General features: G+C 40.3%; 1 protein-coding gene across 1 annotated transcript in view; it reads left to right on the plus strand.

Moving 5' to 3' along the window:
• The window catches only part of thsd7ab (thrombospondin, type I, domain containing 7Ab), a 245,121-nt gene that overhangs the window by 186,582 nt on the left and 36,595 nt on the right, over positions 1–21,944 (plus strand). The window contains exons 20-23 of the mRNA XM_033640340.2: positions 1,367–1,482; positions 2,089–2,206; positions 10,290–10,435; positions 13,018–13,192. Of these exons, the coding sequence (XP_033496231.2) occupies positions 1,367–1,482; positions 2,089–2,206; positions 10,290–10,435; positions 13,018–13,192 (555 nt within the window). The remainder of the gene's footprint in view (positions 1–1,366; positions 1,483–2,088; positions 2,207–10,289; positions 10,436–13,017; positions 13,193–21,944) is intronic.

The raw sequence follows: 21,944 nt of genomic DNA on the forward strand, positions 1-21,944 counted from the left end.
CATTTCCTCCGCTCAAAGCTTAACAAATTACATGTATTATTTATACTTTTTCTTACTCACTGTTGGTTTAAGTCTCCGCATCTCCCAACAGAACAGCACTGTTGAATTTCATTTTGCATGCACGTTGTTTTCATCCTAACATTGTTGAAACAGAGCTGTTAAGAGAAGTTAGCGGACTGAGGTGCCGTTCCAGGCAGGTGCATTGTGTTTTATCGCGTTACAGCACGGCTTTGTCTGATGACTCTTATTATCTCCAAAATTTAAAATACGTCCACACTGCTGATTTATACTGGAGTAAATAACATTACCCTCATTGTCTTTCTTTTGGCTGCTTGCCATTAACAGCATGGTGCTGTTGTACAGTTCTACAGAATTTTAAAATAAAGCCGTAACCTGAAAATGATGATATGGATAAATGTTTTCGCTTTGTATTGATGATACTGGTGCAGTGGATAGCACTGTCGCCTCACAGTGAGAGGGTTCCTGGTTCGAACCCAGGGTTGGGGAGCCCTTTTGTGCAGAGTTTGCATGTTTTCCCAGTGTCAGTGTGGGTTTCCTCCAGGTACTCCAGCTTCCTCCCACAGTCCAAAGACATGCAGGTTAATTGGTGACTCTAAATTGTCCGTAGGTGTGAATGTGAGTGTGAATGGTTTTCTGTCTCTATGTGTCAGCCCTGTGATAGTCTGGTGACCTGTCCAGGGTGAACCCTGCCTCTTGTCCAGTGTCAGCTGGGATAGGCTCCAGCACACCACGACCCCTAACAGGATAAGCAGTTACGATACATGAATGAATAAATGAGGATACTGGATCGTTGATCATTGAATCGATATAGCAATCCAGATTGATAGATTGTTAAACCCAGTGTCTTTTATTTTGAGTTATTTTCTACCTATCATTTTGTATCACTAATACACAATACTATGTTTTGCATTGTATAAGTCATTATGAGAGCTGATGCAGCCCAGTGAGCCCAGACCACCTGGTTTTAACATATAACTTGCTAGAATTAATACACTTTGCTGCATTACAGTCAGACCAAGAAACTTCCAAGTACAATCAGTGTATTTCTCCAGGGGACTTTTGTTGACATAAAGAAGCAGATACACAAAATGCAATAGTCCACCTTGTGATGCTCAGGAGCTCGAGGACCATGGTTGTACTGGACATTATTGTCTAGTGTAACTTAATGAACAATATTAATAAGTTAATAAGCTGCGGTGGGTTGTCTGTGTTGCCTCCATCTCAACCTGGCACCTCCAGGCCTCTGCACTGTTATTTCTTAAGCACTCTGTTGCACTTATATTGGCAATTTTATAAATACTCTCAGCCAAAAATATAACTATGAATATGTTGTGTTTCTCCTCAGACTGGAGTACATGTCAGCTGAGTCCTAACGCTGTGTGTGGGAGCGGCATCAAGACCCGGATGCTCGACTGTGTTCGCAGCGACGGCAAATCAGTTGATATCAAATTCTGCGAGGAGGTGAGACATGCAGAAATTCGTCAAGTGTCTCCTTTTTTCTTTTGTTTGTTTTTCCTTTCCCTTTTGTTTTTTGGCCAGTTCAGATCGTACTTTCCATCTTTGACACACAATTTTTTCTTAATGACTTAATCACATCACTCATTGCAATATATTATCTACCCTTCCAGTACTATTAGCCCCACAGCAACATGAAATATTCAGGAGTAGTCCCATGCAGAGATTGTTGTCGTTGCTTCAGGCTGAGAGTTTTATTCATTCATAATGTGTCTCGGCTCCCTGTAATTGTAGCCGGCGGGCTGTGGCAGAGCCGTCCCCACAGCTATTTAACCCTTGGCCCACTTCATCATCTGGCTCATTCACAAAAACACATTGTGTCAGATTGGCTTTCACAGCAGCCTCGATATTCCAACTCTGCCGGCCTGATGCTGCCCAGCGCAGTCTGTCCCCTGCCAGGACAAAGGCTTCTGGGAATTGTAGTGCAGAGGGGTCAAGCCGCTGTCTGGACGTAACAGATTGAGTTGGCCGTGCTGCGCCTGTTTGTCCGCGTCGTGAATGGTTTGATAATGTGTCATGAATTAACCTCTTGATTTCCTACATGTGCTGCAGCTGAATTTGGAGAAGAAGTGGCAGATGAACATCTCCTGTGTGGTCGAGTGTCCCGTCAACTGTCAGCTGTCGGAGTGGTCGGCCTGGTCAGACTGTTCACAGACATGCGGACTAGAAGGTAAGATGAGGGAAAGATAAGCTCAAATTGTACAAACCGTTGTTGACATTTAGCTGACATTTTGTCTTGAGCAATTTCGAGTTTGATCAAAGAACTCACGGACCTCACTGGCAGCCAGGAGAAAAATCTGTAACCTTTTGCTAATATGACATGCTCTCCAAACATTAGCTCACATTTTCAGCATCAATTAAGCATGATCTTACAATGATCACTGCACTGATATGTATCTTTATTACACTTTTCATGTGTAATAATTCAAAAAAATCGCAGTAAGAGCAAAAGCCAGAGAAAACAAAGTAAAGAAATGACAACAATAAAAAAGAGCACGTAAGACACAAGCTCAGGGACAAATAATAAAACATCTTTACATTGAGGCCAAAGTGCTTTATGACCTGAGTATTTACCTGCAAAGGGGACTGCACAGGGTTTTCATCCATGTTAAGTAAGATCCCCCCTGTAGGGAGCAGAGGTGCTCAGCTCAGAGGGAACTGTGGACTCTGTGGGGAAGAACTGAACAATGGTTCATGAAGCAAGATTACCTATCAGTCATTGCAACTTTGTCATGATAAATATTTTCTAATAACAATAATCTGTAAATAATAAGCTACAACTGGACTGGGCTGTGGAATAGGCAATTTTAATTTGATTATAATTTGATTTTTAATTTCTATATATGCTTATTTTAACTTTAGTTATTTTATGTCTATTTTAATACCACTGTGTTGTTGTTGATGATGGGAAATATGGTTGTTTTTAATTAGCTGCTGGACAGCTGAATTTCCCTTCGGTAATGAATAATGTTCTTTCTGTTCTATAATATCATATGATAATATGTGAATAAACTAATATTAATCTCTTAAGAAATGACACTCTACCTTGTAAATTCTCGTAAATTAAATTAAAATCACATTTATTCACAAGTTACATACATTTCAATAAAATATGTTTTGTAATGGTACAATACCAGTTTTTATTTCAGTGTGTTTTCACTGTTTAAGATAAGATAAAATTTTATTGATCCCACACCGGGGAAATTCACATGTTACAGCAGCTCAAATAGCACAGATAGAAAAGCAAGTTGAATGGCAATAGAATACTTATAGAATAAAGATAAAATACAAAAAGGTATATCAGAATTAGAAAAATATAAAATATAAAGTTCTAATATTAGACACTATACACTATGCACATATATGGAAGAAGAAAATGTGTATCTGAATATGTGTATGCAGTAACACACGGAGGAACTGATGTCTGCCCTGGTGACATTGCAGGATGAGTGGAGGAATTTTGCTGAAGGAAGTTCCTTTAACCAACATTCTCCGAACAGGGAGCAGGGGGTACTGTTTATGTACACTGTAGAGCGATGCACAGCTCTGGTCTGTTTTTAAAGATATGATATAAAAGATGATGCAGAATTAGCCAGGCTGAGCTCGGTCACTTCATAGACGTGATGGCAAATGGCCAAACACATCAAGTTGTGGAGTTTGTGTCAGGGGCCAGTGATTCAGCTCAAATGGGGTTAGCCTCTTAAACCTCACTGATCTGCAGTCGGTCCAGTCATTACAGACTCGTGCTGTGCAACTAAACACTGCGCAGAGTGAGTCACATTTCTCACAAATTAATTTCTGAGTGTGCAGTCTTGGGTTTGAATATTTCACTCAGAGTTAAAAACATGTAGCTTCAGTGAAGAGTTAGAACAAGATATGAAGGGATAGTTGAGATTTTTTTGAAGTGGGGTTGTATGGGGTACTTATCCATAGACAGTGTTATATACAGTAGATGTCAGTTGTCACGCACCTAACCAGGCTGGAGTCTGACATGGAAGCTAAGCAATGTACTGCTGTGAAGGGGTCAGCAATAAAATGTATTTTAGCCACCTGAAAAAAGTCCAAACTTAAAAAATCAATATCAGGTTAAGTTGTACGCTATATTGAGAATATTTTCACTGCTTTACTTTGGTGTCACACTGATTTCCAATAGGAAAATTAAGCCATTATATTGCTCTCTTCAAAGCCAAACTCTGTTGAGGAAAAACAGAGATTTAACATAGCTGACCACAGGAGCTGCTGGTCTACTGCTGCCTCAAACAGTTATTTCATCTGAGTTATTATGTCACTTTGGAGTGTAAAAGGGCTTAGTTCAGATTCACCAAAGTCACACAATAACACAAACTGACTAACTGATTGAAGCGGCAGTAGACCAGCAGGTCCTGTATCCTGTGAGCTAAAATTACAGTTTTTGTCAATGGAGTCCGGTGGCTTTGACAGAAGCATAGATGGGAAACTAAGCTGTTAACAGCTTTCCTGTTGGATGGGGCTGTCTGGCAGAAAGGTAAAGCAGACTAGTAGGCTTTTTTAAAGTGTCTTAAATATGCAGGCATGCCAACCAACATCTGCTGTTTGTAATACACTGACTATGGATATGTATCCCATACAACCCTGTTTCAAAAAATCTTTTCCTTTATAGGTGCTCTGTGAAACTGTCTTGTAAACAAACTAAGCTAAGTGGTTGCTAAGTGGCTAATGGGCATGTAGCTACATGCATGTTTCAGATAATACGTCATGTTTGTAGTCGACCAAGGAAGATGAGTTTACATATCACCTTGGGTTCGTCCTTCACCTTCTCAAAATGATCCCACACTTTGGATTTCCTGCCCGACATGTTATTAAACTAGCCTGTGGAATAACTGCAGGTACCAGCCCTGGAAATTAACCTGACTCCTGTCTGACTGCTGAGCGTGGCCACTTCCTGTGTCTGTCCTTTTAAGTTTAAGTCCCACATGGTCCAGTCATATAGGTTTTGATTTATTTTGACAAGGTGCAGCTCCTGATAGGGTTTCATGTTTTTTTTCTTTTTGGTTTATTTGTTTGTTTTTTTGTCTGCGACTAAGCGACCGATGAAATCTTGCCATCTAATGACCTTTCTGGTTGAATAATGTTTGGACGACTATTATGGGGCAGCCCCTAGCCTGATGGACACATCTGCAATTTGATTGGTATGATTTTACTATCAGTGTATATGTCCAGCAGTGAGGATCACATGTACCTTTAATGTGCTTGTAATAAACTTAACAGTGTCATCTGGTACTGTAGATGACAATAACATTGTTAATGTGATAATATGAAGAGGCGGACCTGAGGTTGATGATCATGACTCTCATCATGATCCAGCTGATATTCTTATCTAATTACTCTTTATGTGAGAGCTGAGTGACTCAGAAAGCTGTGAACAGTTGGTTTAGTAACAGAACGGTTATCAGTTCAACTCCTGACTGCATCTCAAAGTACATAATTATACTGTGTTTCATGTTTGTTGTACAAAAATACTTTTTTCTGCATTAGAGTACAGCTAAAAAAAACAGGTGTGACTTTTTGTTGACAGTCCCTCGGTTACTTGTGACATGAAAGAATCAAATAATGAAAATGCAACAGAGTCGACTTCATGATGCTTGGAAGAAGCTAACACTAAAAATTCAGGGGTTGTGCTTGGCAGCCTTAGGTAGTAAATGCATTCATGTATGAATGTGAAGCAGGAAGATGCAAATAAAAAACATAGAGGTATAGGTCTCATGGAGCCTGCACACATAAAGCTTTAAATATTATGTTCACATACAGTACCAGGTTTGTTTATAAGGAGCCTATTGCATCAACATTCTCCTGTGCATGTGCATGACTCCACACCAAAGTACTAAAGCATGCTGTGGCTGGGTGAAAACATGCATGCTCAGCAAAATGCACTTAAAAAAGTCCCATATCAGACACTTCCTGTTCCCACTGGAGGCATTTGGCCAGAAAAACTCACAAAAGCAAAAGAGAGGAAGTGTTTATTTAAGAGTCTTCCCAAATGACCGGCAAAAATGTGTCCTCTTGCTGCCTGGTCGTTGTTCCCGGCGGTTCACACAATTGATTCTGTCCCATTACATCTTCCTGCTCCTCAGGGCTGTGGGGAACGCTTTGAAGAAGAGCCGCTACAGCGATAGTTGCTAAATCATAAGAAATAAGATAAAAGTTGAAGAAAGGCTGAAGGAGCAAGAGGGGACCTTATTTGATGTGTTATTTTTTTTTGCGTGTGTGTGTGTATGTGTGTGGGATGTTGTCTTGTTGGAATAGGATATGAGGTTGTACAGTTTGTGTGAATGTGTGGGAAGACTGATTTATGTTTTATGTGCTGAAAGGTGTCGTAGGTTGGCAAAGGTGTATTCTGAGGTGAGCAGATTGTTGGCGAGGCAGTGTGAAAACTAAAGTGGGATATGCAACAAATGAAGGGTGGTGAGATTTCAGAGTGGGTGGTTTAAAACAGGAAGACAGGAAGGTTGCATTTTAAAATATGAGCATATGTGTGTCAGGTTTCTGTGTCGAGTTTTCCAGCTAATTCATAGCTTCAATGCTGCACTTAAATCAACGTCTCTGAGGTGTTTGCTGCTGCAATGTTTTGGATTTATTTAAAGAGAGTTTTGCTGATTGATGTGGAAGAAAAACCATTTTACTCAAGTGGACCAAGAGCCAATCAAGATGCCAGAGAAAAAGTGCAGTATTTCAGGTTATTTGGAGAACCCTGCTCCGTTAAGTGAAGTGCTATTTCGCACGGCAACGTTAATTTAATGCCTTCAGAACAAACACATACACATGCATTTAAAATGAGCTGTTAACAGACGGAATGGATGATTGCTGTGTGGTAAAACGCAGTGGTCACTGCATGTGCCAAAATGTGTTTGCATTTAGTTTACTTTGCAGAAAACACTGCAGCTTTACATTCTGTGTAATTATATTATTTTAAAAGAGAAACCTGTAAAAGCTAAGCAGAGGAAATATAATACAAGTAAAGTGTAAGACTCAGTTTTCAGAGAGGATCCTGATATTGTTTTTGTAGCTTGAGTGGTACTTAATTTTTTCTTATCTATAATACTAATTGTTTAATTGAACAGTGTAATTTACAAACAATTACGCAGTGCAGCCACATAAAAATGAAGAGGAAAACACACAAGCAGGGTTCCCGCAGATCGTTATAAAGTCTTAAAAGGCATTGAATTCCTTCATCTAAAAATAAGGTCTTAATTGGTGTTAAATTGTTTTGAATCAATGTTTCAAAAGTCTTACAAGTGTTAAATCATGGGAAGTAGGATTTTATTAATAGTTTTTTTTATGTTGCTTTTTAAATTCTTAAAATTATTTGGTAACATCTATGAGTTTGCCTCTATGCCAACAACTGTCGTGGCTAGTGGCATTATGTTACAGGGTTGTCTGTCCGTTCCATTATTGCGAACATGATATCTCAAAAACGCCTTGAAAAAATTCCTTCAAATTTGGCACAAACATCCAGGTGGACTCAAGAATGATATGATCAGAGTTTAGTGCTTATAGGTCAAAGTCCAAGGTCACTGTGACCTCACAAAACATGCCTTTTGGCCAGAACTCAAGAATTCATACGCTAATTATGACAAAGTTTCACATACACTGCCTGGCCAAAAAAAAAGTCACCACCAAAAAAAAAGGTCATACACTCTAATATTTCGTTGGACCGCCTTTAGCTTTGATTACGGCACGCATTCGCTGTGGCATTGTTTCGATAAGCTTCTGCAATGTCACAAGATTTATTTCCATCCAGTGTTGCATTAATTTTTCACCAAGATCTTGCATTGATGATGGTAGAGTCTGACCGCTGCGCAAAGCCTTCTCCAGCACATCCCAAAGATTCTCAATGGGGTTAAGGTCTGGACTCTGTGGTGGCCAATCCATGTGTGAAAATGATGTCTCATGCTCCCTGAACCAGTCTTTCACAATTTGAGCCCGATGAATCCTGGCATTGTCATCTTGGAATATGCCCGTGCCATCAGGGAAGAAAAAATCCATTGATGGAATAACCTGGTCATTCAGTATATTCAGGTAGTCAGCTGACCTCATTCTTTGAGCACATACTGTTGCTGAACCTAGACCTGACCAACTGCAGCAACCCCAGATCATAACACTGCCCCCACAGGCTTGTACAGTAGGCACTAGGCATGATGGGTGCATCACTTCGTCTGCCTCTCTTCTTACCCTGATGCACCCATCACTCTGGAACAGGGTAAATCTGGACTCATCAGACCACATGACCTTCTTCCATTGCTCCAGAGTCCAATCTTTATGCTCCCTAGCAAATTGAAGCCTTTTTTTCCGGTTAGCCTCACTGATTAGTGGTTTTCTTAAGGCTACACAGCTGTTCAGTCCCAATCCCTTGAGTTCCCTTCGCATTGTGCGTGTGGAAATGCTCTTACTTTCACTATTAAACATAGCCCTGAGTTCTACTGTTGTTTTTCTTCGATTTGATCTCACCAAACGTTTAAGTGATCGCCGATCACGATCATTGAGGATTTTTTTTTCCGGCCACATTTCTTCCTCAAAGACGATGGGTCCCCACTATCCTTCCAGTTTTTAATAATGCGTTGGACAGTTCTTAACCCAATTTTAGTAGTTTCTGCAATCTCCTTAGATGTTTTCTCTGCTTGATGCATGCCAATGATTTGACCCTTCTCAAACAGACTAACATCTTTTCCACGACCACGGGATGTGTCTTTCGACATGGTTGTTTAGGAAATGAGAAGCAACTCATTGCACCAGTTGGGGTTAAATAACTTGTTGCCAGCTGAAAGATAATCGCCCATGCAGTAATTATCCAATAGGAGGCTTGTACCTATTTGCTTAGTTAAATCCAGGTGGCGACTTTTTTTTTGGCCAGGCAGTGTACATGTCTGATAGAATAAAATGAGGCTGACATTTTATATCTAAAAGGTCAAAGGTCAACTTCTCTGTGGCATCATAATGTTCTGCAAAAACATATTTCTGGCCATTACTCAACACCATATCTCAGGAACAGAAGGGGAGACATTTGGTCAGATACTGAATTGGTAAAACTCATCTTGGATGTCCCCTTTGAAACTGTGCTGATTGTTTAGATCTTCTGTGCTGCCAAGCTGAAGATTTGTGTGAAGTATTCCCATTTTAGAATATGTAGCTTTGTTGCAGCAACATCCATATTTGAAGCATTTTAATATAATTTACCAAATGTGTCTCGCATTAACGTCAGGCTGATCACGATAGTGGAAGCAATAACAATCAAATTTTGTTTTTGGCTGGGATGACCAGACCAGAGGATCCACTGTCTGCTAGCTAGCTGTTACTATACGCATGATATGGTGAAGTGAAAATTCATCAAAAATTGACTGTTTAACTAAGCCTTGGCGGCATGGCTTAAACCGTTGCAAGGCGATGTATATGAGGTTCGATGTATTTTATGAAAGAAGTTTTCAATCTTGGCATGATGGGAGTCAAGGCAGTGGAATCCCACATGCAGAGTGAGAAACAGAATACCACAAAGAACACCTTCCAGCAAATGCTAGTTATTTCTAAGTTCACGCCTTTACCCTAAGATTTGGGTGGATGCCCAGACAGAAAGCAGAGATACTGTGGTGTCTGAACATGAGGACAAAACACCAATCATCTAAAACACTGTTTCCATGAAGCAGTACAGTACGGTTCAGTTCAGTACGGTGCACTTTTTTTCCGTGTCCACTTTGAAAAGTTGTGGATGGTACCAATGGAACCGTTCTGTACCGTCCCCACTTTTGGTCTCCCCTCTGTTGGGGTACCTAGCACACAGATCTGGTACTAAAAGGTGGAGCTGTGAACACTGCAGTCTGTTGATTGTCCACTGTTCATACTGTGGAGAGTTTTATAAATGTAACTAAAAAATGAAAGGACTGTTTGCGGTGGAAACACTAGGGTCTAGGTACTATGTCTGAAGGGTTACTTTTGGTTCCAAAGGTACCAAAAATGTTTGGTGGAAAAGGGGCTTAAGTGAGTGATTTGACATGATGAAGGAATAGAAGACGTATTCTCTGAAATGTTCCGGCCTCTGAAACATGTTGGTACATGTTTTTTTTTGTTTGTTTTTTTAATGATTGTAAAATTTGTCCTAAGTTTAATTCCAAGTGGCATTAAAAATGTCTTGAAAAGTCTAACTCTAACTTACCTTACACTGTAGGAACCTTGGCAAACATTTAAGGGAAATTGAACGCTAATGATGATGTCACTTCTGGTTCCAGGTAAGATGTGGCGGCGGCGGTCAGTGGTCCAGGCCTCCCAGGGCGACGGCCGGCCCTGCCCTTCTCAGATGGAGCAGTGGAAGCCCTGCCCAGTCCGACCCTGCTACCGCTGGCAGTACAGCCCCTGGTCTGAGTGTCGGGTGGAGGTATGTCAATAAATCATTACATGATATCATTATCTCTGGGAATTAAATATTAATGATCGTATCAACTTCTGTCAGCTACAAGAAATGCAGCTTTGACAGCTTCCTGGTTCGACAGAGATCAATACACTCATGAGTTTGAGCCAAAAAGTTGATTTCAGAAGACAGAAATCTCACAACCTGGCAAAAAGTAATGGAGTCTTTAGTATTGATGAACAGCCCCATCAATCCCTGCGCATACAGTTATTTTTGGAGATGGACAGTAAAATCAATCTAATGTACTTTTAACGCTGATACATTACTGTAAACCAATACCTTTGCCAGGAAATTTGGCAGCCTTTACACTTCATTTTGAATTGTGTGCCATCAGGTCAAATTATTAAAGCAGTCTGCTGCATCGCTTCATGACATAAAACAAAACTTTGCAAGCATGGGTGCCGTTTTATGAGACTACAGGGAGACATATCGCCTCTTATAATTCATTTAGGTCACTCTTCCCTCTCAGTTAACTCTATAAAGTGTCCAATAATCAATTGAATACTTTTAATGTGAAGCAGCAGCAGTGTAGGAAAGCAGCAGTCAGTAGAGTGAACACAAACCCTGGAGGTATCTTCAGCAGTGATTTATGTCCACCGAAGAGAATCCTCCTTTTTGTTGATGAACTGAATGAAACTGTGCCAAGAAGACTGTTTGGATAATGAGCATCTTTGTGCAAATTTTAATTACATATGTGTGAGTGATTTTTTTCCTTTGATTTCACAATCTGGACTGAGAACGTGAATCTCCTGTTTGTTCAGAAAGATTATTGTCCATCACTTAACTGGTAAAGAAGTAGCCTTGGTTGAGCTTAAGTTTAGAGTGGAAATAGACAAGTTATCATTATGACGTTAATGTTGGTTACACAATGTAATGGCTATAGTACAAATACACCATTTGCATTTACTTTGGTTCCCCAGAAGCCTCACTTCTAGGGCTAAGTATTGGTACTCATTGCCTTTAAGGTATCGGCTAAAATAACCTAGTACCAAGTCTCATCAGAACTCCTGCTGTCAAACAATACTGCATTCAAGGGGTCCAGGGGTCTGATCCTGAATGATCCCTGTCGGATCAGCAAGCTTTCTGACACAGGCATATCTGGAGCTGCTCTCCTCCCAGTCAGCTCAATGTCTGCCCAATTAGCATGAGCTAACACAGCAGCAACCACTAACCGAGCCGTTAAACTGTCCCAACAAACTCACACTGACACCAAAACCGCTCGACTCTGTCATTAAACTATTTGAATACTGTTAGGTGACGTTAGCCATGTGATGTTAACAATTAGGCCTGTCACTGTGTGAGTGTAGCCGGGAACATTGTCACAACTGTTCCTGATGTGATGCTCACACTCCCACAGCAGCTACAACCCATACAGCCTGTGGTGAGGTCGAGCACAGTGTATTTGACAGAGTTGGCAGTTCTGCGTGCCGAGCTGCTGCCTGGACGTTCAAAATTCTGCCTGTGCCACACCAGATGAAATACTCTCTTGGTATCAGTATCATTTTAAGGGTACTGGTATTGATATCATAATTTTTTAAACAATACCCACCCCACTTGCTTTTGCTATGCAGTTCTGTTAGCCTCCAGATACAATCTCCTGGGAGGATAAAGCCTGAATGTACAGTACAAAGGAAAAGCAACAACAATTGTGCAACCAGATAGCTTTCAGTACCCCTACTTAACTATGTTAGTAACCTGGCATAGTTGTGTAATAAATGTGCCAGTCTATTGCATTACAAGTAAATGAACTTCATTCTGATAGTAATTTACCTTGACTCACCTCAGTGATGTCTTCGGAGCTGCCGTGTTAACAAGCCGACAGTGTAAGATTTAGTTTCAGTTTTGTTTCTTGGGGTTGATTTTAAGATGACAGTGTTTTTACTCTCCCATTTTTTCACCATTCACCAGTTCTACCTTAATTTATTACTGTGTGTAAATGTTAAAACTGAGTGTGTTGATATTTATAATTGAAACCCAGATTTTATTCATTTATTTGTGATCATTTGCAAGGCTCCGCATAAAGTGATGTGTTTTCTTTTCAACAACAGCAGCAACAATAATGCCTCTTACTAAACAGTAGGAGGGGGAAAGTTACATTGTCTGTTTCCACTTTAAATTCAACAGGATTTACAGAACATCAACAGCATTCTCCTGATTAAGCTTTTTCCTACAGTAAATGTTGGGGCGGACGTGCCTGTCAGCTGCAGACTGCGATTTTAAAGCGCTTTAAAGTGTCATTAATATTTTACACAGTTTATGTTTATATGCACTTTGTAAAAGGCAGCACACATTAATAACAAAAATATATACTTTCAAACTACATTATTATTTTTATCACTGTGTTTATTGTAATTTGTGCATACATTTTTATTAGTGGCAGCCTTAATTCTACCTAAAGCCATCAATTAAAGTGGCTGGTGGACAAAATTAGCAGCCATAGCTATAATTTACCAGTATTAAGCTGTCACTCAGTCGCTGTAGGTTTATGTAACTGCCCTGTTTCACTGTAGTAACTCATCATCCTGCTTCTTCTGTGGTGTTCCTGTCAGAACGTGGTGTGTGGACACGGCATTCGCTACAGAAACCTGTCCTGCTTCGTGTCGGACGGCTCCAGCGACGGTGAGGGCAGCTTGGTGGACGAGGAGCTGTGCAGCAGCCTGGAGCTGGCCATCGATGGAGAGAAGCAGATCTACCTGAAGGAGGCCTGCATCCTTCCCTGCCCAGGTAACAACAATGCTCATGAGATATTGTAGCAAGCTGGGGTTTCTTGTCGACAAGAAGGCAGCAGAGAGACGACCTCTTAACCAGGAAGTGCTCTTTATTTGACTGTAGCACACCTACTCACTGGACTCACCAATATCAATGCAGGCAGGAGGTCACTAACAGCATATACAACTTATATTCATGGTGCAGTATGTCTTTTACCACAGCATTAACTGTAACCCATTACAAGCATTGTGAAATGCATAAACATTAATCACTGCGTAAAAGGTAATGTGAGCGATTTAGAACACATTTAAACACTGGCTTTTGGCCTTAAATATGCAGCATGCTGAGGAACTCCACCCATTAGCCCCAACACACCACAATATAGTAATTTTGATCTTCCTGTGCTGCATTAACAACCTTACAAAGTCATGTCCAGACAGAGGATAGTGTAGAATCTTTATTGATGCACTAAGGATGTTTTTGCCGCCTGTATATCACTGTCATAGCGTTGGTGAATATGTATATGGTGGGGTTGTGTATGTCTCTATCCAATTTGTATCCAGATACACAATCCATAATCTGATACAAAAATAATACTAGATAATATATACATTTGTTGGGATTAAGTCATTATTTTTTATTTAATAACATTATTCTTTATAATAAAAGTAAGACCAAGATGATTCAATTATTTCTTCAGTCTTTACATCAAATACTTAATCAGAAAAGTTCCCAAAAAAGAACATCTTCTGTCACACAAGCAATAGTCAGTGGTGAAAGAAGCTCTCTTTTACCTTAGTAAAATTATTAATAGCACAGTTTAGAGATGCAAGGAAAAGTCCTGCATTCAAAATCTTACTTAGGTATCTAAGTATTGACATCAAGATGTGCTTGAAGACAATTTCTGCAGGTCCTCAAACAGTCTTAAAATGTCTTAAATTCAGTTTGATAAATATTAGGCTTTAAAACAATTACATTTAAAGCCCTGTTCAGACCAAAGATTCACGACCAGACGAGTTGAAACGTGCAACTACTTACAATGCACCGTTCTGCAACATGCAGCTTTTCATGCTCATTTTGTGGCTGAATATAATTTGTAGCTTCTTAAAATATGAATGAGGATAGTGATAGTGAGATACTGACTACAGCTGCATTTGTAGTGATGAAACGGTTAAAATCATAAAATGAGCATCAGATGGACTGTATTCATAGTAAATATGCTACAATAACATAAATAAGCAGTACCAATTAGTCAATGAGAATGTGTGTGAGGGCATAAGCACATACAGCGAGCAGCAGCAGCAACTCGCCATCCAACACCGGCACACTGTGAGAACGTAAACGGAGGACTTGGCGGGGATGGAGCACCCACCGCAGCAAGTGAACACATCGTCTGCAGCCATTTTGACTTCACAAGGGGACTTCACTACAGAGTGATTGGCTGTAGAAACAGACGCCATGCTTTACATTCTAAAACCAGCCGCCGGCGATTTGACCAGCTGAGTTACAAGTGACACCATCAGCCGGCTTGAGTCGAGCTCAGACCGGCCAGTTCACACCACTGCAGCTTTTTTATGCAGCGTTCTTAAATGGTTTTGTCTCTTCACGAATCTTTGGTCTGAACTGGGCTGAAGTGTCTGACAGCTGTAGACACCCTGTTAAACTAAGAATAGTAAAGGAACCTTTTGCGCAGAACGGCCCAGATCAGAATAATATGTATTATATTACTGGATTATAATTACTGATGCATTCATGGTAAAGGTTGAGATCATTATAAGTACTTAATCTTTAATACTACGTCATCATTTATTAGTTGATTTTATGATGTGTTATTAATCAGAATCTGCAAAGTAACTTGCAACCAAAGCTGTCAAATAAATGTAGTGAAGAATAAAATGCAATATTTGCCTCAGGCCTGTGGAAGAGTAGCAGTGTAAAGTAGCATAAAATGGAAATACTCAAGTAGAGTACAAGTACCTGAAAATTGTACTTAAACACAGTACTTGAATACTCTAATAATGAACAATGACAGTGATACACAGCAGAATATCTTTTTAGCCAGCCCGTAAGAAGGCAGATTTTTCACTCAAATGCCTCTGACTCAGTGTTGTTTACATCAGTCCCTTGTTCAGTGTCCTCCCTCTGAAATTGGTATTTTCAATAACGCTGCGTGTCCCTGTAAATAAAACAGCACATGGCCTCAGTATCCTTGAGGGGTTAGAGGCCTGTTAGAGGAAGCATTAGTTGCTAACAGTCTGTGTTTGTGCATCGATGTAGTCAAATCTCAGAGTCTAGTTTCTGTTTTCCCATATGAAACAATTACTCTTTCCACCCCTGGTCTTCAGGTTAATATGAAATTGTACTCCCATCATTTCTGTAGAGATTACCAGCGCACACACTGAACACAACGTTCCTACACTGGAGAGTTCAGTGGAGCCATGAGCATCAGACTGATTTTTAAGAAGTCAAATCTTAACTATTAAAGCAGTAGGTTTGAGCTCTAAACAAAAGTCTAAGTGAAAAAAATAATCCATCACAGCACTGTTTTGCATTGCAGAACTGCTCTCAGGATCAACCAGCAGAACACAGAAGTCACTTTGCAATGCATAAAACAGTCAACACTTGTCAGCAGTTTGATTTATATCGCAAAGCAGCCACTAAAAATACTTGTGTTACAGGGTAGATTTTATTGTCTCTAACCAATAGCACTCAGTATCTATTCATGACCTCTGAAGTGAGAGGTAGCAACTTACCTGGAGCCAGAATAAATGGACTACATTAAAGCAGGTGCTTTGTTTAACTGTGTCGTTTTATGCGAGCTAAGTTCACTGGTGGGTACTGTAATTCAATGCCTGTAGCAACTCAGAGGGCCCTCTGCTCTCCTCTGCCGAGCTAGTGAGTCTCCACTGCTCTCTACGTGCAGATTTTAGTCTCCTATTTACCTCCAGTTGTCTTCCAGTTTGCTTGGTGTCTGTCCCCAGTTCATACCACGAAGGATCAGATGTACATCAACACCCCCGTCTTTTCCTCTCACAGAGAGCAGTCTCACATGAGGAGTGTAAAACACTAGTGCAGCGGTCAGAGAATGATTCTTCACAGGCCTCCCACCAGCCAGCACTGTTAGTTGTTTTATGTCGAAGTGCCTTGCCAAGCCAGAGGCACTGCTGTCAGGAACTATTTTCTGTTTCACGAGGAAGACACAAACTATTTGGACCACCTGCTCTTTCAGCGAAATAGACCGAGAGGCGAATCTAAATGGAAACTGTGACCCCTTCAGTTCAATTTATTCCATTTGTACAGTTTAGAAACGCAGAAGCAAAGTGATTAAAACACACACACACACACACACACGCACACACACACACACACACAGATTTACAAAAAGAAGAAAAAACAGGAAAAAGGGGGTGCAATCAATAATCTGTGTGGGCGAGATAACAGTAACCCTGAGGGCTTATACAAAAGACAAGATGGCAAGCTGAGCGACAACCTCACCGAATAACAATCTGCTGTGCTGTAAATGACAGTAAAGTGTAGATTTTATGCATTTATTCATCTCACATCTGAAGGGAGATGTTGATTGAGAGAACAGATTGAAGAAGTGTTTTCAGCGTTGATTATAGGCACGTTTGAAACAAGGTGCACCTCTGTACTCTGTGTACTCAAGATAAGTAAGTTAGTACGGCACATGTCATATGCTGCACTCCCACTGCATGGTTCGGGACTCCTAACACCTTGGTATTTCACCCAGGGGCGGTGTCTTGCCTCCTACGTCACACAGTGTTGCCTGCTGTGTGTTCTCATCTGATCGCATTGGGTTGTCAAGTCACTTTTTGGATAAGCTAGCAAAACCGTAACCTGCAGAGTTGTTTATTACCCTAATCTTTGCCTTAACCCCAAGATTTAACCTGCAGCAGACCTCACACCTAACTGTAACTTCAAACAGAGATGATTTTTTTTATTTTTTCTGTGATCACTGATTTGTAGAGATACACTTAGATTTTTACTCCTTGTACTGCTGGCACTGACTTCCCTGCAGACTCTCAAATGATTTGAGTGCTGATAAATTCTCAAGTTGACCATCATGATGTTAAACTGAAAATATGTACATGTAAATAGTGCTAAAATATATTGACATAGATGGACGAAATTATCTCCAACAACAAAAATCTACTCAAATGAGCCTCTGTATTCTGATATCATATATATGTAGTACCTGGTATCAGTAGATATCCAAGCATTCTTACAAGACAGACTATCAATTCCCATGTGTACAAGTGTGAGACAAAATATTCAGATTACAGGAAAACATGAATTATATATTCTGTATGCCTTCATACTTGTGTGTGTTATTCGGTGTAGTTTGCCTATTTTTCCAGGCTTCAGAAATAAAGCTAGCCTCTTCTCATTTTCATAAAACCAATAAAAAATGTTGTATAAAGTATGAACATTCACTCATGGGCTGAGATGTTAGCAAAGCTCACCTTAACATGCATTTTGGGAACAGAGGAACGCCTGCACCTCTAAAGTTGTACACCATAGTGTGTTGCCTGGTTGTGCTAGCTGCAGTTTTTTAAAATCTGGGTTGAATCAATAAAAAATTGCAGTTGCCATTGATAGTAGCTTGGCTATTTAATGGGAGATTTGTGCAGGAGGTTCCACGTCGTGCTAGTGATCATCTCTCTGACCAATCAGTGGTCTGCAGTGCTCTGACCTCACCTTCTACCATTGGTTCACCTCACTTGGAACCTGGACCGGGGTGTTACCAAAAAAGCACCAGGTACTATCCACAGCTATTCCTAATGGAAAATCGAAAGGAACTAGTCGAGCAAAGTAGAGCCGTACTGTACCACACAGGAAAAATGTGACAGTAGAAAAAGGGAATTTAAAGAGTAGAAGCAAAGTTCAGGTAGTAGGAAGCTCGAGATTTAGGCTCAGACTGAGGCTAAAGCTGCATGTCGGAGTCAGGGTGATAAAAAGCAGAAAAGAAGAATATAAAAGTAGACATTTGTTTAATTCTAAAATAACCCTGTTTGTCTGCTTAGCGTACAGACTTGTTTATATGCCCAAACAATGTGTTCACACCTTTAGATAGGAAAAGCTTTTAGGACGAAGACATATCGATTTGTTTTTGCAAATGATTTGTTTTGTAATGTTATCTTGTGTAAAGTTGACCGAAGTGTAAACTTCCCCAAATCCAATTAAGAGCCAGACAGAGCCACTAACGCTACTCTGAGCTGTCTAGGACCTGCTGCCACACATCAGGTAAATACTACACAGTGTTTGGTTTTGCAAAGGCAATTAAAAAAAGACGGCACCATCTAAACACCTTGGATGCCAAGTATCGCTCCATGTGCTCCCCCTCAACATGTGCAGAGAAGTTGGACAGACCTGCTGTGATTGGACATACACTGTTCAGCCTGTTCAGGTTAATTACGACTTCCAGTTTGTACTTAGTTTTGTATTACATGTGAATTTTAAAGCCTTTTGTGATACATGCTGTCCAAACTATACATGCATTGTGTTCAGCAGTCTCAGGTGGAACAAAAACCAAAAGCAAGACTGCTGCCATGTGGTTGATGCTTCCACCCAGAGCTTGTTAGTGTGCCATGTGTGCACACATTTTCAGCATGGGTAGCCACAGCGGGTAACAAACCCTCCAACCTGGCAGTGTTAGTGCACGATCGACCTGCACAGGATGACTTTTTCATTTCGGTGAGTGATTAGGTCTCGACACTGTCTTTATGGTGAGCTTGACATCTGTTGTGATTTACATGATATATGACCATGCAAAGCAAAAGCTGTGAAACATTATACAGTACACAGATGCACAGTTTTATTTAATTACTGGAAGTTCTTGAGGGGTTTATTGCCGTCTGGCAGTTTAGTCTAATGTAACTTCTGCTCCCTCCACATGAAGTAGAAATCTTAAAATCCAACATGTATCAGACTGCCTCTTCAGTTAACTGCCCGACCAAATGTCTGCTGCTCTGTGTCACTGATTAATATAACATGACAGTGATTCAACTTACTCTAAATTCTTTATTTAGCGCAACTGCAGAAATTATCACACTTTAATTCATAACTTTCCCCACACTGCTAAATATATTTCATCATATTTTCGAAACACATCTCCCTGTTAATCTGATCTGTTGATGATATTTGGTGTTGACTCGAACTCAGCTGCCACGTTTACACGCTGTCTCGATAACTTCACATCATACTTAATGATCTTTTGAGCTGTGTTTTTCTTTTTAACAGAAATATTCTTGCTTACCAATAAATTACAGTCAGTTTGACTGTGCAGTTTTGTCATTCACTTTCTACACAAATTAAAGAACTTTCAGCAGCTCAGGGGTCACCACCCTTTCTTTTCCTTGTCAGCTGTTGATATAAAATATCAAGGATGTGTTCAGTTTCACTAGGTGCATTTCCATCCACCTCTGCTTCATAAAAAAACCTGAATGGAAAAACACCAGTTTGTGTATTGATAAAAGGTTACTAATAAAGTTCATTGGAAACCGATTCAGCAAATAAATGATGTTGTACCATCATTTCACAGACCACTGCAAGCTTTCCTCGACCTCTCTGGATGGCTTTTAACACATCCGTTGTTTGCCTTCATTTGAGGTTTGACTGGCGCTTTTTTAATTACAGAATCTCATCATGTCCTTCTCTTCCGCAGTGGTATAATGACTGGAGAACTGAGCCTGCTACTGCTTATGTTGATGAACCAACTCAAAGTATTAGCATAACAGTAGTGGATGGAAAAGCACAAAAATTTGAATTTTGTTTTGAGGATTTTCTGAAAATTTAGCCAAAATTTGAGCTTCATTTGGATGGAACTCCAACTAATGACAGTAGTGTAGCACCAAACAGAATGTGGCAAAGTACTGTACAGCAACTGGAAAAAATAAGTGAACAAGAACAAAAGTTGTGTTGAGAAGAGAAACTCTAAACACCAGACTCCTAATTACCTGCAGTATGGTGTTGTTGTGATGTAGAAATGTACTTTATTGAGTTTACCATGCGAGCTGCTGGTTAATATCCAGGGCAGTGTTTGTTAGCTAGGGGTGTGCCGTATCATCTGGTTCAAGATAATTCTGGTATAATTTTTAATATTATATGAAAAATTCATATTGTGATACTCACAGTATTTCAACTTGTTGACATAATGACGTCATACTGTTACCCATGGCAACAACAACCATGACTGAAAGCGAAATTATTACCGACTCTGTGGTGGTTCCAAAAAGAGGAGCAGCTTCAGTAGTGTGGAATAAACTGTGGCGTCCTGAATGTTTTATGAACAGTCCCGGACTTCTCAGACTCTTTTAGTGAGTTACAGCTCAGAGGGAACTCATTCAGCGGCTCCTCTGGCAGCAGCACAGCGTCTCTCCCTCTCCTCTCTCGCCGTGTGCACACTGGAGTCGGTGTTGTCAAGTGATTTTGTCATAAACCTTTGGTAATGTAAACCTACGTGACGCTCACAGCTCGACAAAAAACTCCATATATGTGAATGTGTGATAGTTGTGGTATCACAACAGCCTGTCACAGGTTACAGCGTGATGATTAGAGGAGAAATGGCAGAGCATAAAGGTCCAGGTGGAAAAAAAAAACAACTCAATCATTTAGGATTTTACTAAAAGAAGGAAATCACCTGTTGATTTATATATATAGATCCCAGGGGACATTTTTGGAGCTTTTTAAATGTGTAATTTGTGGTAGATTTTATATTGTTGAACTATTAATAGTATAGTGTATTTTAATTAATGTTGTATACAGAATCTGAATCTCACTCTGAGTTACTGCTGTAAGAAAAGACGTATATATCTCTCAGCATGTTTAGAGGAGTAGTAACTAACTTGAGACTGAATTCCTGGACAGCTCGCTCTGTGCAGATGAGACAGGAAGTCTGTGTTCCGAGTCAGCCTTTATTTCAGATCAGAGTGCTGCTGGTCATAGCTAAAGTATTTATGTCGACAATGGTGACAAAACATATTTTTTATGTTCAGATTTTGCAGCCTTGCTGAAAACACAATGCTTTCTCTCAAATAAAAGACAGGGGGGGAGAATAAAAATATTTGCAGGCTGAATATAACAATAAATTCAAAAGAAATGGGGCATGAAATGGCAGCAACAAATAGTTTAGGGTATAGACTGCTCATGTAGTGGTAGTTTTATAAGCCACTTTTGGGTATTTCAGGTTTTTACAGTGACAAATCCAGAATAATAATTACTCTTAAAGAAAAAGGAGTGGGTTTTTATCAAATGCAGCAGTAACATTTGTGTCTACTGAAGCTTCTATCTATTCTCTTCTATCTAAGGCAGTTGGCATCACAGTAGCCTGTTGACCCCACCTTGATTGACAGGTGATGCTTCAGCTCTGCAGTGCAAAAACAGCACAGTATCAGCTTAGCACACGGATGTCAACCCCCAACCCCCACTGAAAAAACAGAGTGAGAGAGAATCTCACAGATGGGATTATCACTTCAAAGGTTGGGTCTGATGACTTGTTGTCAGGTTTTGTGACGGAGGCTTGTCAGCTGCTGGGTTTTATGTAGCTTTGCAGGGTAGAAGAGAGCAGACAGACAGGTGAGTTCTGCCCAACACCTGCTGGACTCTGTCCATCAGATCTGCAGCTCCATCACTTTTACTGCCCCTCTCACAACCACAGGAATCCTCTTCATATTCTCAAGATGCACTCACGACATTGTGCTGCACACGAGAGAAGTGAACATCACTGTTTCCTTTGAGTAAATAGGGC

Source organism: Epinephelus lanceolatus, chromosome 10 (genome assembly GCF_041903045.1).
Source record: "Epinephelus lanceolatus isolate andai-2023 chromosome 10, ASM4190304v1, whole genome shotgun sequence".
Lineage (NCBI taxonomy): Eukaryota > Metazoa > Chordata > Actinopteri > Perciformes > Serranidae > Epinephelus > Epinephelus lanceolatus.